This window comes from Mixophyes fleayi, chromosome 4 (assembly GCF_038048845.1).
Source record: "Mixophyes fleayi isolate aMixFle1 chromosome 4, aMixFle1.hap1, whole genome shotgun sequence".
In the NCBI taxonomy this organism is placed as follows: domain Eukaryota; kingdom Metazoa; phylum Chordata; class Amphibia; order Anura; family Limnodynastidae; genus Mixophyes; species Mixophyes fleayi.
In genome coordinates this window covers 238,885,626-238,902,314 of record NC_134405.1, presented here as the reverse complement: position 1 = coordinate 238,902,314, position 16,689 = coordinate 238,885,626, and the positions used below count along the sequence as shown (strand labels likewise).

The window sequence follows — 16,689 nt, the reverse complement described above, 5'->3', positions numbered from 1 at the left end:
GGACTAGTACAACCTGTAGCCAATGAGAGGATTAGAATGCACAGAGTATTTTGGTTCAGTCCTTTTGCAGGCCGATGTGTTGCCAAGTTTGCAGGGGGAGGAGTTAGCCTACAGTACATGTTACCAATCTGAGTATTTCAAAATTAGCAAAAGCACAGAGTAGTGATATAAGGCCCTATCAAATCGGTGTCAAACATACCTCTATATGAAACAAACTTCAAACATCTACTTGTGATCATTGGTTGACTGTTGTTCTATTCTGACTTGCTACAAAAATGTATTTGGATGAGTTTATAACAATTCTAATAGATTTATACAAATGCCCTAAAATGTCATTAGAACCATACATTAATGATGCATGTTGTAAAAATACATTTAAGTAACAAAGAGAATAATGATTTTCTGTAACTCAATAGAAATGTACTAATATCAAATGTAAAGATTCTAAAAAATATTGCTGTTAATAAATAAGATTAGACCTCTACCATGGCTGATGAATGCTTTGTGATTCTATAAATCCATTAAAGACCAACATAAATGACCGATTAAAAAATAGTTTTGACATCAATTCTCCCAAGCACTGACATGGCCATAATAGAAAAGCAATATAAATCATTTTAATATGCATGTGTATATTACATTGTTTAACTCTCAAAATATTTTGTTATTTTTAATAGAAATAGCAATCACTTCTAGACATTCTGTATACTAATACAATGAGATTATGCATATATGCAGTACTAGTTGACATGAGCTCTTGAGAATTGTTTTTATCTTTCAGCTTCAGTTCTTCGTCTCACTGATTGTCATATATAGTCATTGTGCTTTTGCATAATGCCCACTCTCGATGTAACAGCAGTTTAAATACAAAACCTGGACAGTAAGGGTAAGCATGCTGGAGTACACAGGTGAACTATACAACCATGCACAAAATATAGGTTGAAAAATATACAGTAACATCAACATGCGCTGTGTATGTAATGTTTCGCCTGGGAAGCCAGGATATAATGCTACAGTCCTTGTAATTTCACTTGAAAAATGTCCCACTGATTTGAAAAAGAGCCAAGTGCAAAAATATAGAAAGACACATTGTGCCCCATTTTGCTGTTTTCAATAAATTTTACAGCAATGCATTCTGGTCTTTTCCAAGAAATTTGACTCAGGGTGATGAACTGGATCTGTGCTTGCTGATTTCAAAGTTTATTGTTTCAACGTTTTTCTTAACCACTGAAATAGTTCTTCCCTGTATAGGCGTTGCCATCGTACATTTGCCTCTACAGTTTCCAATGCTCGAGAAAAAGGAGCCACTGCTGATCCTACTTTATGCAGTTCTATAAAACTTTTTAGCTGCAAAAAAAAACCAAACAAATGGTTACATTGTCAGGGAATACTGTGAGAAGAAAAATAGCTTACTCGTCACCATTAATAGAAATTTGACTTCATCAAAATCATAGAAATATATAATAAACCATTAATAAGAATGTGATATTTTATCTTTTTTTTTTATTATTATTATTAGAATTGTGAAAAACAAATTAATTTGAACAATGACTGGTGTTTCAGAGATTATGAAACATTAGAAGCATATTTGGAGCATTTCTTTTATTATTAATAATATTAATAATATATTATATTAATAATAATATAATAATATAATATATAATTATATAATAATAATAATAATATAATATAATAATTATATAATAATATTAATAAGTTGGGCAGCACGGTGGTGTAGTGGTTAGCACATCTGCCTTACAGCACTGGGGTCATGAGTTCAATTCCCGAGCATGGCCTTATCTGTGTGGAGTTTGTATGTTCTCCCTGTGTTTGCGTGGGTTTCCTCCGGGTGCTCCGGTTTCCTCCCACTCTCCAAAAAACATGCTGGTAGGTTAATTGGCTGCTAACAAATTGACCCTAGTCTGTTTGTCTGTGTGTGTGTCTGTGTGTGTCTGTGTGTGTTACAGAATTTAGACTGTAAGCTCCAATGGGGCAGGGACTGATGTGAGTTAGTTCTCTGTACAGCGCTGCGGAATTAGTGGCGCTATATAAATAAATGGTGATCATAATGATGATTTCTCTTACAAATATGCTCAGTTATTGAATGTCTGCATATTATTGTTCTAAATTGTGTACTTTGAAAATCTACCTGCTTTGGTGTTCTAGTATACGGTACTCAAATGTGCACAGATGATCCATACACAAAGATTAAAAGAAAAAAAAACCTGGACCAGCATTTTAAGTTGAATGTAGAACATTTATATTCATTTTAACCTATTTGTCAGTTTGGCAGAATGTATTGTACAGCATATTTAGGGAATGGTGTTTCATAAAACACACCCACATATATTGCTGCTTTAGTCAAGGGCAACGTTTATTAAAAAGTTGTCCAATTTTGCTTAGATCAGGCTCATTATTAAGAATGTTTCATTTTCATGACAAGTATTGAAGGAAAATAAATTGTATAGGCACTGATGAGGAACTGCTAGGACAATAAATGTTTATAAAGCACAAAATTCTCAACCATTTTCTAATGAAAGTTTAGCAAATTGTTCAATATTTATACTGCTGACTAAAGTGTCTAAAAGTTGATCCTTTGTGTTAAAAAAAATTTGACATTTTCTATATGCTGTATTATTTATAGACATGTACAATAATCTGTATAGTGAATATTTTACATCCTTTTTTATTTTAAAACTTATCTTATTGAAATATGTATTGAAGTATAATTTTATACACTTTCTAAAGCTGGGTACACACTACAGAAATTTCAACCAACTTTTATGCCGAGCGATTTTACATGCGATCGATGGTCCGATCGCTCGGTCCATGGACTGCATACACACTAGCCTTGTTTAAGACGATAAAGGGAAGAGCGGATGTCCCTTTAGTGACTTTTTACAGCCATGTTGTCGTGAGCAATGACTGTAATTTCGTACTCACTGTTGTGGATCGGTCGGAAACTTATACACACTACACAATGGAAACGAGATTGGAACGAAAATATTAAACGGTACGACCGACCAAATAAGGCGACAATCGTTCATTTGGGCAGACTTTTGACCATTGTGTCACAGCACACACTGACCCGACTTTTGAACGAGATGTCGTATGTCGGCTGATTGAGCCGATTATTGGACGAAAACTGTGTAGTGTGTACCCAGCTTAACAGTACCACTAACCCTAAAAATCAGGTTTTGCTTATATGATTACATTTTAATTGCATTCACAAACATCAGTATAAAATGCATTCGGAGCTTATCAGAACTAAATATACTTGAAGTCCTGATTAGTCTCGTGTATTACTATGTATGTTTCTACTAGATCTTTTATAATGTAACTTATATAGACTTGCAACAATAACGAAGCACTAGACATGGTCTTACTATGAAAAACATAGGTAATGACTAAAATAAATTATATTTCATTTTATTCATCAGTTTGAAACATTAATTTTAAATTTGCAATCAAAGTATGGTCACATAGGAAAAAAATGCAGTTTTATCTATCACTACAATAAATGTGTCATAAATATAGCTGATTTTTCAAATTGTCTACTTAGGTTTTTTGCTTGTATTTTTTTTTTCACTTTACTCAAAAATATAACATTTGGTATTTACCTCAATTAGTTCTTCTTCTGTATTGAGAAATTCTGTAACTCCACTAATAAGCTTTGAATTCATAAACAATGCTTCTCCGTATCTAAGAAGAAAACATTATTTATTGTTATATTGTTATGCAATATGTTACACACATAAACATGATCGCATATGTAAATTAAAGTAAATATGACTTTCAACCCACAAGAAATAGCAGCCAATCCAAGGCTCAATTTAAATAATGTATACAGCTAACATTGGTGTGCAATTAATTTTGCATATACATAACAACATACCTGTTTTTATACATTGCTTACTGACATGATTCACATTCACCCTCAGACAACAAAATTATTTAGACAAAACTTCAGGAAAAAGACAAATTACAAAATGTTTACAAAAATCTAATAGTACTTTAGTGAATTAGGTACATACCTGGCATTCAGAATTTTCCATTTATCCCTGAAGAATTTCCATGCCAGGTCCCTTCCATGTGGATTTCGAGCCACATGAATTATAACATCAATGGCATCTTGATCCAGTACCACTTCTGAATTCAGGGACAAGTTGAGAAGCCTTAATGGTAATTATCACAGTGTTATTTTTTTTATTACATTGACCATAATACACAAACTTTATTTAGAAAATAGTTCGATTTCTCTCATGTTAGATGTTAGAGTAAATAATCATTATTTTGGAATGTGAGTAGATTTCTTTCTTATGGGAACTGAGTGAACCCATCTATAAAATCCCAAAGCTCCCAATTTTCTCTCTATATTAATTACAGTAATTGCAAGTTAAATTGACTAACTTTGCATTCAAACTGCAGAATATTTTTCTGCTCCAAATACTCCTTCACAGATTCTTATTATATATTTTAACATGTATATAAAGTAGTCCTGAAACTGAAGTTACTTTTAATTCTTATTTGTGACACATTTGTTATATGTTATATTTTTAACAAAACTTCACTTCTCTCCATGCTTACTGAGGCCACTTATTGAAATTAAATTGAGTATTCAAGCACCCTCATATCTCCTGACAGGTGTATGTGCATTTGAGTCTAAGGGCTAGATTTACTAAGCGGCGGGTTGGAAAAAGTGGGGATGTTGCCTATAGCAACCAATCAGATTCTAGTTGTCATTTTGTAGAGTGCACTAAATAAATGACAGCTAGAATCTGATTGGTTGCTATAGGCAACATCCCCACTTTTTCAAACCCGCCGCTTAGTAAATCTAGCCCTAAGTCTACATAAGTCACATTTGTTCTAACACTTCCAGAATGTAGTTTTCATAGATTTACATGATCCCTCCATCCCCGTTCTGCCTCTTCAACCATAAGAGGTCACAAGTGTTCATAAGCACCAGATTTGACTCTGTCTTCATATGGCTGCAATCATAACTACTGCTTTGTGCACATGCAGAGAAGTAAAAAGCATATTATACAAAGCAAGCCGCACTTTGCGTCCAGCTCGACATGACCCCTTGGTTAAGATACTGGACTTCACACTCTACATGGACTTGATGCACCATATATATGGTTTGCATTTTTTTTGTTAAAAGAGTTAGAACTGTTTCACAGCAATGATATATTTAATCATATAGCATAGATATTGTTAGGTCAACTCATCTAGTACTTATTAAAATAGTCTGCTTGTTTATTCAGACCAATCTAGATTTAATCATAACAATGATTTGGCCTAATGTCTTGAACAAAAACCTCAAGTAATCATTGTCACTTAAAAGGACAACATTTTAGAAAACTTTTTCTGTAAAGTAATAATGTCTGTTCTAACAACTCTAAATAAATTGGGCAATGCAGATGTTTAAGAAAGCCACAGATATTTTAAGATGCTCATTGGTTTACACACCTATTCAATAAGTTTCTATTATCACTGCAGGTCAACGCTTCCAATAATATTTTCTTTTCTGAAACAGCTGTGGTGGAATGGAATTTCATCCAAATAAACTCCCATACATCTTCGTCCATTAAGGAAACTCCTGTGCAATAGACAATGTCCCGAACATTGGGTGGAATTCTAAAGAATGAATGACATTTAAAATATTATCAGTTTATGTTGCAATTAGATATATACAATACCATTTATAAGTACATAGGGTTGACACTGCCTGAGTACAAGTCTCACACCCATTCAGTCTTATTATACTGCACATTTGCCCAACATATAAATTGAGCATTAAACATAGGTTATTATTGGAATTGTTTTGTCTTGTTGATGTAGATGACACCATGACAAATGCAAACAAATCTTGGGAAGTTCCTGGAAGTTCCTATGAAACAATTGTGAATTTGTTAACAAAATCTAGGTGGCAGCTACAGAGCAAGCCCAGATGCCATCATCTAAGAAATGTGAGCAACATGGTAAACAGACTAATAAGAATGCGCTCTCTAGTTGACTCATACTCTAAGACAGCTATAGATGTTAATAATGATTTGTATGGAAATCCTGGATTTGACATACATTTTTTACATGATGATGCCTCAAAAACAATTTCTAAACCCTAAAAATGCCTCCTTCACTTATTTCTTAAATGTGTATTTCCACAGTTCCGACTGAAACCAATCAGTGGAGCAGCACTGGAATTCACAACATGGAAATGCAGTTGGTAAACTTTGGACTTTTTATTCCATAAAATTAATGATGATATACTGTTCTATCCGTACTTATAAAATGCAAACATTTCCATGTTATGGCTTTATATAGGAGTTAATTAATACATGTGATTGTGCACTTGTGCACTCTGATTAAGTGATATAAAACACAGTGTCCGAATTGTTGTCTTTGTACCTATATATCACATATGGGTTTATTCTGTAGCTAGATGTTCTGGGGAAAATGTTAGGTATAGTTGGATATAGAGGTCAGAGATAACTCCTATTACTGTATAATTCATAATCTAAAATATGTTAAAAACACTAACTACATTGATTATTTGGTTTAATAATCAGGAGTAAATTTATGTAATGTATGACAAAGCTTTTTAGAATTGGCAATTCCTAGACAGTAGTGTTACTTAAAGCAGAGTAGTTATAAAGAACTGTACGGATTCCATTATGACAAAAATATGATGGTAATCACTATGTGTATGACAGATCTACACCTTCAATAATAAAAGTATAAAAAAAACAGTACCTGTTATAGATCAACTTAGTTTTATAGCATTACAAATGCAATCATTTTCATGAGATGTCTACAAACGATTGCATCCATTTCTAATACTCTGTACTTAAAATGTCTTTATTGAGAAATTGTTTGTTTACAGATTTATGATAACTGTGTAAATTAGATAATGTCACAATTTTCTTCTTCCTTTTCACAAGCAAATACCAAACTATAGTTGATGTACGCATCAAAAGCAATAGAATGAAACATTAAATATTAACAATGAAGTCATGAGATTCATGAAACTGCCAGTCTATCATCAACAGTTTTTCAGTACAAAATGCATTTGCATTGTTTAATTCACACAAGCCATGAATGAGAAAAAATTGGATGAACAATGGTATGCAAATATAGTGAACTGTGTATTCAAGCTCTTCAAATGATCGTCCCTACCCTGTTATCATCGGCATTGATAATATGTTTTCATTAAGCATTAGTCTCTACTAGCTTGCTAGCATTTCTTCTTAGCTGTGCATTTTAAAGCAATTATCTGTATTTGTTTTAAAATGTTTGTTGACAGAATTACTCTGTATAATTATAGGAAGGGGTAAATCATTATTTTGTGTGTAACAACAGGCAATCAGGCTATGGATTTCTACATGACATTACATAAAATTATGCTGGAAGTAATTTATGAAGGAAAAATAGCACAACACAGTATTAAAAAAATGCAATTTTTGCTGTTATTGCCAATACCAGAACCACAACCAAAGTACCATATCTCAAACTTTGCCAGTCACATGCCAAATCACTATAACTGACCCAAAATTTTACTATGATAATAATGCCCTTTAATTTTGTGGTGTTTGAGGGATTTTGTGAATTAAAATAGTGTGCTGCCATTACACTATAAAATATGTATTAACAGTGATAATGTTATTATATATATTTCATCACAAACAAGTAGTGAGAACAAACATAGAATATGTAGCATTTATAGCATACAATGTTTCCTGCTGTACTATTATTATTATTTTTATTTATTTATTTGTATGGCATCACAAACTCCGTAGCAACTAACATTGAATTACAGATATGACATACATTAAAACTGTGAACATATACATGGGTACAGAGCAGAATAATAAATAGATGGGTGCAATTAACAGAACAAATTGCATGCCATACAGAAACAATTCTGGAGGAAAGAAACAGAGTATGGGACCCAGCTCGTGAGAGCTTACATTCTAGAGGCATGCATTTAAAGAAGCACTTTCTTAATTTAGTTTTGATATTGATATAAACAAGGCATGGATAACAGTATTACAGTGTATTAAAAATACACTTTATTAATTCAGTTACAATAAATAATAGCTATATTGTCTCAGAGTCTAGGCTTCATGGACTGCAACCATTAGCTAACACATCCATCAAGCACCTTCTCACCACAGTGTTCTCCAAGTGCCAATTCAAAAGTAAATTCTGCATAACACCATAAAATGTTACCCTGGTATTAAAACTCTACATACAAAAATACAACCACCACATACAGACCAATGAAAGTTGACTTGTTCATGCATAACAGTTTTGAAAAAATACATAGTGTGTACGTCTGTCCATATGTACAGCATAACAAAACAATTCATAGCACCATACAGAACAGACATTAGGAATTAGTGCAGTAGTCAGATATGAAAACTAGTGGTAGGCAAGTAAAATGTACATAAATGTAACAATATATTAAATAAAATAAAAAATGAAGTAAAATGTAAGCTGTACATTAAAACCCCCACATCAATATTTAATCCTTTACATAAATAGAGCATCTTACCAAATTAGTACTAAGCTACAAAATAGTAATCTACCCTTACACCCAATTAAAATAAAATTAAAATAAATGAAAATATTTTTTTTTTTACAGTTACTCATCCAGTATTTTACATCAGTGAATTACAGAGCAACACAGGTAATTTACATTTAGATATATATATATATATATATATATATATATATATATATATATATATATACAGATATATATACATATATATACATCTATATATATATATATATATATATATATATATATATATATATACATACATACATACATACATATGTATATATCACACACAGACTAGAACATTAGATCCAAAGCATAAGTAAAAATAATATGCTGTTGCCAAAAACTAAGTAAGATTAGTGACAGTAGCCTTTTGTTAAGGCATCAATGTTCATTAAAAAACATAAAAACGGTGTCATAGTTGGTTTAATGCAGATACTAAATGGTAGGTCCCTAGACACCAGGAGATCACATGATGGGAGCAATGATGTATCTGGGCAACTGGAAGCACCTCCTAAATGTGCACATGAGATGGAGGCGTATTGTTTGACATTTATTATGCAATGAATGGCACACCATAGCACAGAATGTTTCTTGCAAATTAGCTGAAATATTGTAAACTCTTCACAACTAAACTAATCAGACATCTGTCAAGATGTCTGATTAGTTTTTTCCACTTAGCCATTGTGCACTTTAACAGCAAAAAAATGTACACCATCTGTATATTATGAATGAACAAGAGCAGACTGCCCATATGTGATGTTGCTTATGCCAGAAGCCACATCATTATCTAGGCAACATTGTCTTTTGCCTAAGAGAAACAACATCTTACATTTTTTATTCTTTCTTAGTGTGTAGCCGCTGCATCACCACACCACAATTTTGTATCCTCCACACCACACTTGCAAAATAAATATAGAATATGATTATACATACTACAGTTGCACATACATAACTAACAACACAAAATAAATATCACTATTTTATCTTTCAGACTGAACAAATATATTTTTAGACACTTGTGTCCTTTTTTATTTATACAATTATGGTAGGGACTGATATAATTACCCAATCCAAACAACAGAGCTAGCTAAGAATTCATTTATGTGCAAAAAAATAAAAATTCTAACATAAGTATGTGATAAGTTTGACAGGTACTCTAACTAATTCCACCTTTCCGTTTACATATGTACCATGTTGTCAACATTTGGACATTATAAACCTACCTCTGTATTTCTTTTGTCACTCAACAGCACTTTTAAAATGTATTTAATAATTTTACATAGTATTATCTATTTTTCTTTACTTTACTAGCTGCTCTCTCTGCAATTCCAATAATAGGCCAGCTGAACAACTGTCTGAACAACCCTGCAGCAAACCTGTCATCACTGATCTTTCTTGTCCATGTCTTTTCATCTATTCTAGATTACGTAATCTTCTGTGCTGTCTGTCAGACGTGCAAAATGTTCAGAGCATTTGTATTACGCTTGCTGACTGAGCTGTGGCACATTTTTACATAAGTAATAGAACACAGTATGTAAAAGTTATTTCCACAGTTCCAGGATAATTACTATGTCTATCTTACCTTAGTAATTTCTCCTTGAATTATATGTCCTTACAACCTATGCAGTGCTTATAATTGTACCATTTTAACTGGCAGTTTCAATATTACTGTATTTACTCCTGTATTCTCTGTTCAGAAAATTATTTGATTTGTTGTTAAATATACATTATATATTTTTTTGTTTATCATGTACTTCTAATTTCTGGGGCATAACTACAGTGTATCAGGGGTAGTGGCTGGCAGTAAGAGAAAGTTACATTAGTACAGCTCTATGTCCTAACACCCACATTATCTTATTCTGACTAATATAAAGCATCTACAATTTGTGGAAATCAGTGTCAGAAGCACTGAGGAAAATGATCCCAATAAAAATAGGCTGTTTAAAGGATGCTAATACCATCACAATTCAACTGCTGGACCCACTGAATTCATCTGTATAGCTGCTGGACCCACTGATTTCAACTATCAGTTTCCTGGATCACGTGTCCAAGCAGCAGAGGCTGTCTACTCTATTACCTCATCCTGAGGGGCGTCAAAGGAGACTCTTTTACTTCTATGCACTACTCCATTCAATTACTCCTCAATTCCCACACAATACCCAACTAATATCCCAACTAAACCACATACATCCATCTTTCTTACAACACTCCACAATCAAGCTACTTACTTTATCTTCTCTCTTGTTCCTACTCACATTCGCTACACTTCTCTCCAACTCCTCTTCTTTCCTGACTATACTATTTCATGACCTTCTACTCAATCTGCTCCTTCTCGTGAGTGCTTGTGACATCTCACCAAACTCTGGGTCCCAAACAATTCCCACTATGTGCTTGCACTACTCATATACTACCCTAAAACATCCCACACACCTCATATTTCTAATCTCTTAATACTTACCCATCTCTCTCCACTACCTTCCCTCACATTTTACTGTGCAATCTGGAATGCAAGATATGTCTGTAACAAACTCACATTCATCCATGATCTATTCATTTCAAGATCTTGCATCCTCCTTATCATTACAAAAACATGGTCTACCTCATTTGACACTATGGGGTAAATGTATCAAGCTGAGAGTTTTCCGGCGGGTTTGAAAAGTGGAGATGTTGCCTATAGCAACCAATCAGATTCTAGCTATTATTTTGTGGAATGTACTAAATAAATGATAGCTAGAATCTGATTGGTTTTTCAAACCCGCCGGAAAACTCTCAGCTTGATACATTTACCCCTATGTATCTTGCAGCTCTCTCCTACAGGGTCACTCCTTCAATCATACTCCTAGACTCAGAGACAGATGATGTGAGTATGCATCCTACATTTTCATGCTGCACCTTTCAAGCTAAACCCTCAGGAGCCTCCCTCTCCCTCTGTTTCTCTTGATGTTGTCGTCATTTATCTATAAAAATAGTCTATTTGAGCGGGATCATTTTTTCTTTCAACAAGGAGAGGATTTCCCTTTAGGAACTAGAAGAACTTTCTTCCTCATTCTTGTTTTAAAAATTGGCATTCTGCTGGGTGCTTTTTATCATTGAAATCAACGTTCTATCTAACCTCATCAGCACAGACTCTGGGACCGCTACTAAGTGCCTGTCTGCATTATAGACAGCCAGACATCCCTGCTTCATGTGAGTAACGGCTACCAATTTCATTTTTGCTTGCATTTTTCATCATCACCAACATTTTTATTTTACAACTCTGGACATTATATTTCCTTACATTCCCTTTTTGCGGTTCATACCAATTGTCATTTCATATTTTAGTAGCTTGCAAGTGCACTCTAACCATATTTTCAATCACACTGAGTTTATAGTGTTTTTTACCATTATCATTGTTTTCGGCAGTGTCAATTGATGCATGTTAATTGTTTAACACATCTAAGCTGTCTCGTTCCGGCCGGAGCGTATTGTGGACCTATCCATATTAAATTGATATATCTTTCCTTTACAAGCGCCCAGAACCTGACTATTTTTATACGTATCTAACATTGTTGGGAGTTTAGGGGTCCCCCACACACTCTCAGGTTCGCATTTGGCTGCTTCATATATTTGGAGGAAGCGCAGCCTATCCCTCTTTTTCAACCATTCTGTCGTCATTTATCATCTGCAATTTCATTTACCAAAATGCCCAACTTTGCTACCTGGCTCACTATTTCCTATACTTTGACCTACTTACTCTCATTCTATTTGATTAACATTGTCTTTCACTGTGAAAGTGAAGGGGTGCTATTTGCAATTGAAAGGTTGACTGTACTCTTCTGGTCTCCTGTTTGGAGTTACCACAACATTCTCATTGACAACTAAACTAACTCTGCTGCTACAAACCTGACTAGTTTACTTCTTTCTTTGGTCTCTGCCAGTGAACTTCATCTCCCAACCACTATGATGATCACTCTCTTGACCTTGCCATCTCTTGCTTCTGCTCCATCTCTAGTTTCTCCTACCTGGCCTTCCTGCTCTATAACCTCAAACTTCATTTCATTCAGCCACCCCTAAATCTATGCTTCCCCCCTCAACATCACACTCACACAGTGACACCTAATTACTCTTGACCATAATTCACTACTCATCGTCAAAAAATAAATAATTTATTCCATACAGCTTCCAGCTATCCAAACCACAAGCATGGCGCTCCAAACAAACCTGTTAATTGCAAAAGTGCTCTACCACTGCTGAACACCACTGGAGGATATTCCACTCCATCACCAACTTCCTAACAATTCTTCCTTTCATCTTACAACACTGCACCTTCACTTGCCAGGAAAAATTACTTGACTTCTCAGATACTCATGCAGTTTTCAAAACCCAAACTCACTTCATTACCTACCTGCACCTCTCCTCCTTTCTCCCTTACTACATTTTTGCCTACTTCAAAGACAATATCTAAACCATTTGATGAGATCATATCTCATGCTAGACCCTGCACAGTACTTCCACCTTCTCTTACACTCCCCAATCCACCCAAGTAACTAAAATGAAGTCTTTGTACTCATCAAAACTTGAAAACTGACCTTCACTGTTCCCTCTCCCCACCAATGTCTACCTCTAGTTTACCTCTTTAAAAATCTCCACAACTACCTATCTCACATTTTCACTTTTGCCTTCTCAACTCTCTATATTCAGGCTTCTATCCCCAACATTCCACTGATACTTCCCTCAATGGTTATCAGTAGATCAGTGATCACTAGTACATACTCATCTCCACCTGGACCCAAAGATCATAAAAAGTGCAGCTTCCCCTTTCCTAAACAAAAAAAAATCCCACCGTAATACACTAGTAGAATAAAAGGTATATAACATATTTATGTAAAATAATTTAAAAAAAAACCACATAATACAAACAGATTACTTAAACTAATAATAAGTAAGAAACCCTGATAATATAAATATTGTTTGGCAAGGAATTCAATCTATAGGGCACATATAGGGAATTAACAAAAGTCAGTTGTATACAGTCTCTGTTCCAGTCAGAAATCAAATACTTGGTTAAAATAATTTCTCACCACCGTATTCAAAGAACCATTTGCTTAAATATGGGGATCCAATCCACAGTGGAGGAATTAAAGCATAGTTCATCTGCAGGAAGCACTTTAGGATTGAGACAGGGCAGTCTGTGTAAGCAGTAAGTGACATTGCTGACTACAGCTGTTCACACAGTCTCTATTTCCACCCACAGATCAGGCTTCAGCTTTCATCTTGCTTCCACAGGCTCCTTAACAGTAGTTCAGAGAGGCTAAAGCAGGGTCTCACACATACTTGCCAACTCTCCCTGATTGTCCGGGAGACTCCCGCATTTTGGGTGAGTCTCACGGACTCCTGGGAGAGTGTGGCAATCTTCCAAATCGGCCCACTTCCTAGTGAAGTGGGCAGAATTTGGCCAAAAATGCCGTGATTCTCTGGGAATCGCAGCGTTCGTCCCCGTCCCCAGTGTAAAATGACGCAAACATTACGTCACATGGGGCGGGTCCAAAATGACTCGATTTTGGCGCCCCGTCCCCCTCACGCCCCCCTCTTTCCCTGGCAGGCCCCCGAAGCCAACTTTAGAAAGTTGGTAAGTATGGTCTCACACAGCCTCTTATCTCTATATGTAAATAACGTCAGTGAGAATATCAGTTGAAAAATATCAATCAGGCTCTCTGTTGTAGATTTGAATGCTTTCACTTTCTAGTTTCTCCACGTAGTGTCTTCATGGTTTCAGCAGAGATTCTGTACTTGTACTATTTTCCTTATTATCTGCTAACAAATTTGCTCATATGTGACTTATTTTGTAAATCAGTCTCACTTTATCTTAACAATCATGAGGGAATGCATTTGCTGGAGGCAGAAGTTGAAGGAAAGTGTAGTCCAAATAAAGTAAGGGGATGTTCTTGTTATTATGGCTTAGTGAGATGTGGACACATACACAGATATGCCTTTTCAGGAGGCTTATATCTTATGGCTAGTGAGGCTTGCTGATTGTTATCCATACTTGCCTACTCTCCCGGAATTTTTCGGGAGGCTCACGAATTTCGGGGAGTCCTCCCGGACTCCTGGAAGAGTAGGCAGCCCTCCCGGATCCTAAAAAATGCAGAAATTCACAGCATTGAATAGCAGGGGTGGGGCTTAATTGCATCATTAAACCCTGCCCGCTGCTATAAAATGCAGCAAATTTAGGCATTTTATAGTTGGGGGCGTGGCCATGGTGATGCAAAGACATCACCATGCCCCCTTCCTTCCCCTGTCACGTGACCTGTCCTCCCGGAGAGGACAGTCACAAAGTGGGTAACTATGTTGTTATCATCACACCAACCCATTCCAGACATAAGGGTCCGCAAGTCTAAACACAAATATAGAAATGGACATTTTGTGATGCATGTGCAGTATGTAAATGCATAATATCACACAACAAAATTGATGCATGTCCATCGCCAATGAAACAAAAATATCGAAAAAAATTATTTCATAGTGCAGCAAATAAATGAAAACAATAGATATACCTGTATATTTTCAGATGGATTTCTCTAGCTAGCGAGGAGGAATTTGGTTGTCACTAGGGGTATATACTTGAATAAAATTATATTTTATCCACAACACATTTTTTTTGCAAAGTAAACACTCTGGTGTAAATGCCCTCATTATTTTGTCTAGCGTAGAGTAGTATAGACTTAGATTGGTTAACTATCTTACTCCCACATTAATAGAGGTAGAAGAGGGGATGGAGGAAAGAAAGCAAAATAGAGAAGAGAACCTGAAAATAAGAGTATGTGGGCTGCAAATTTTAAGTTATCTGGAGCCAACAATACAAACTGACCAATGACAGCTAGTGCTATGGAATGCTTCCTCTGAGATGTTTAAAACACAGCGGGGTTCTTTGAAAATTTGTCAACGTTACCTCCCCATTCTTCATAGCTATCAATTGGTCATTGTGATTTATGCTGATGACCATAATTATTTTTGCATGCAGGGAAATCACTGCCTACTTTTGCTTGTAGTACACAAACACTGGACAGAATTTTCAGTTGTGCCAGGAAGTGCTCTCTCCCTACTCTACCTTTGTTCACACACTTAAAATTTGCCCCCCCCCTGGGTGAGCCAGTATGGATGCAAGTAAGTTCTGGCTAAACGTTACTTACTGTATGTAAAAACACACAACAGCCTGCAGTATGTGCCCAAAAATGTAGTCACATCAGAATGTCTTAAAAAAATATTATATAAATAATATTTATGTAATATTTTACATAAATAAAACTCTTAACAGTATTAATGAAATTATGGATTTTAAAAATTATGTGTTTTTTAATATATTTTAACAAGATATGGCACAAAATATTTAACCTTTATCGCTGTTTAGGGAACAAATAACTTAGGTTTATTCAAAATTTCAAAGGCTAAATCCATCTAAAACTGAAAATGTAGTTTTCGATGAAATTCTATTAAATATAAATGTAAAATATTACTTACAGTAACTGTGTTGTAGCATTCCACTCATTCCCCCCCTCAATTTTCAAGAAATCAGCAGTAGGCTGGCAGTGCTGGGTTAATAGTGCTTGGATGCATTTTTCTTTTAAAACATTCAGCAGATTTTAATATTGAGTCCTGCGGCAGGCAGTGTAACAGTGATGTGTTTGATCCTCTCACACCTAGAAAGCAGCGTGTTGTATCTGGTGATTTTGAAAGCAAACTCGGGTGACTTTGCAAAGTCGCAGCTGCATACGTTTGGCAATTTTTGATACTTTTACCCCCTGCAGATTAGTCCACATCTCTGCACATCTAGGCACAGTTGTAGGTTGTAAAGGTGTCTCCTGAGAGTGGACAGTAGAGGTGCATCTTGTGGGCCATCCAGGTGCAGCAATACAAAACCAAGATGTTTTGCACTGCACATCAGGTGTGCTTTGTATACCTCATGAGATGGATTGTCACAACACAGGTAAGAAAGTTAAAAAGCATTTTGCATTTATTTTCAACTCCAGCCAATCCTAATATTTTCCCAACCTGAAGTATTTTAAATCCCCAGTGTGGAAAGTGTTAAATGTAATCCTTCAACCCATTTGCAAACGTGACAAGGCTAGTGTACTTGATTGAGT

General features: G+C 35.2%; 1 protein-coding gene across 1 annotated transcript in view; it reads right to left on the bottom strand.

Annotated features, from left to right (window-relative positions):
• Positions 1-597: 597 nt before the first annotated feature.
• TRHDE (thyrotropin releasing hormone degrading enzyme) overlaps positions 598-16,689 on the bottom strand; it is a 640,581-nt gene continuing 624,489 nt past the window's right edge. The window contains exons 16-19 of the mRNA XM_075209536.1: positions 5,470-5,637; positions 4,035-4,175; positions 3,621-3,702; positions 598-1,347 (exon numbers count right to left, since the gene is read on the bottom strand). Coding sequence (XP_075065637.1) covers positions 1,201-1,347; positions 3,621-3,702; positions 4,035-4,175; positions 5,470-5,637 — 538 coding nt within the window. The 3' untranslated portion in view covers positions 598-1,200. The remainder of the gene's footprint in view (positions 1,348-3,620; positions 3,703-4,034; positions 4,176-5,469; positions 5,638-16,689) is intronic.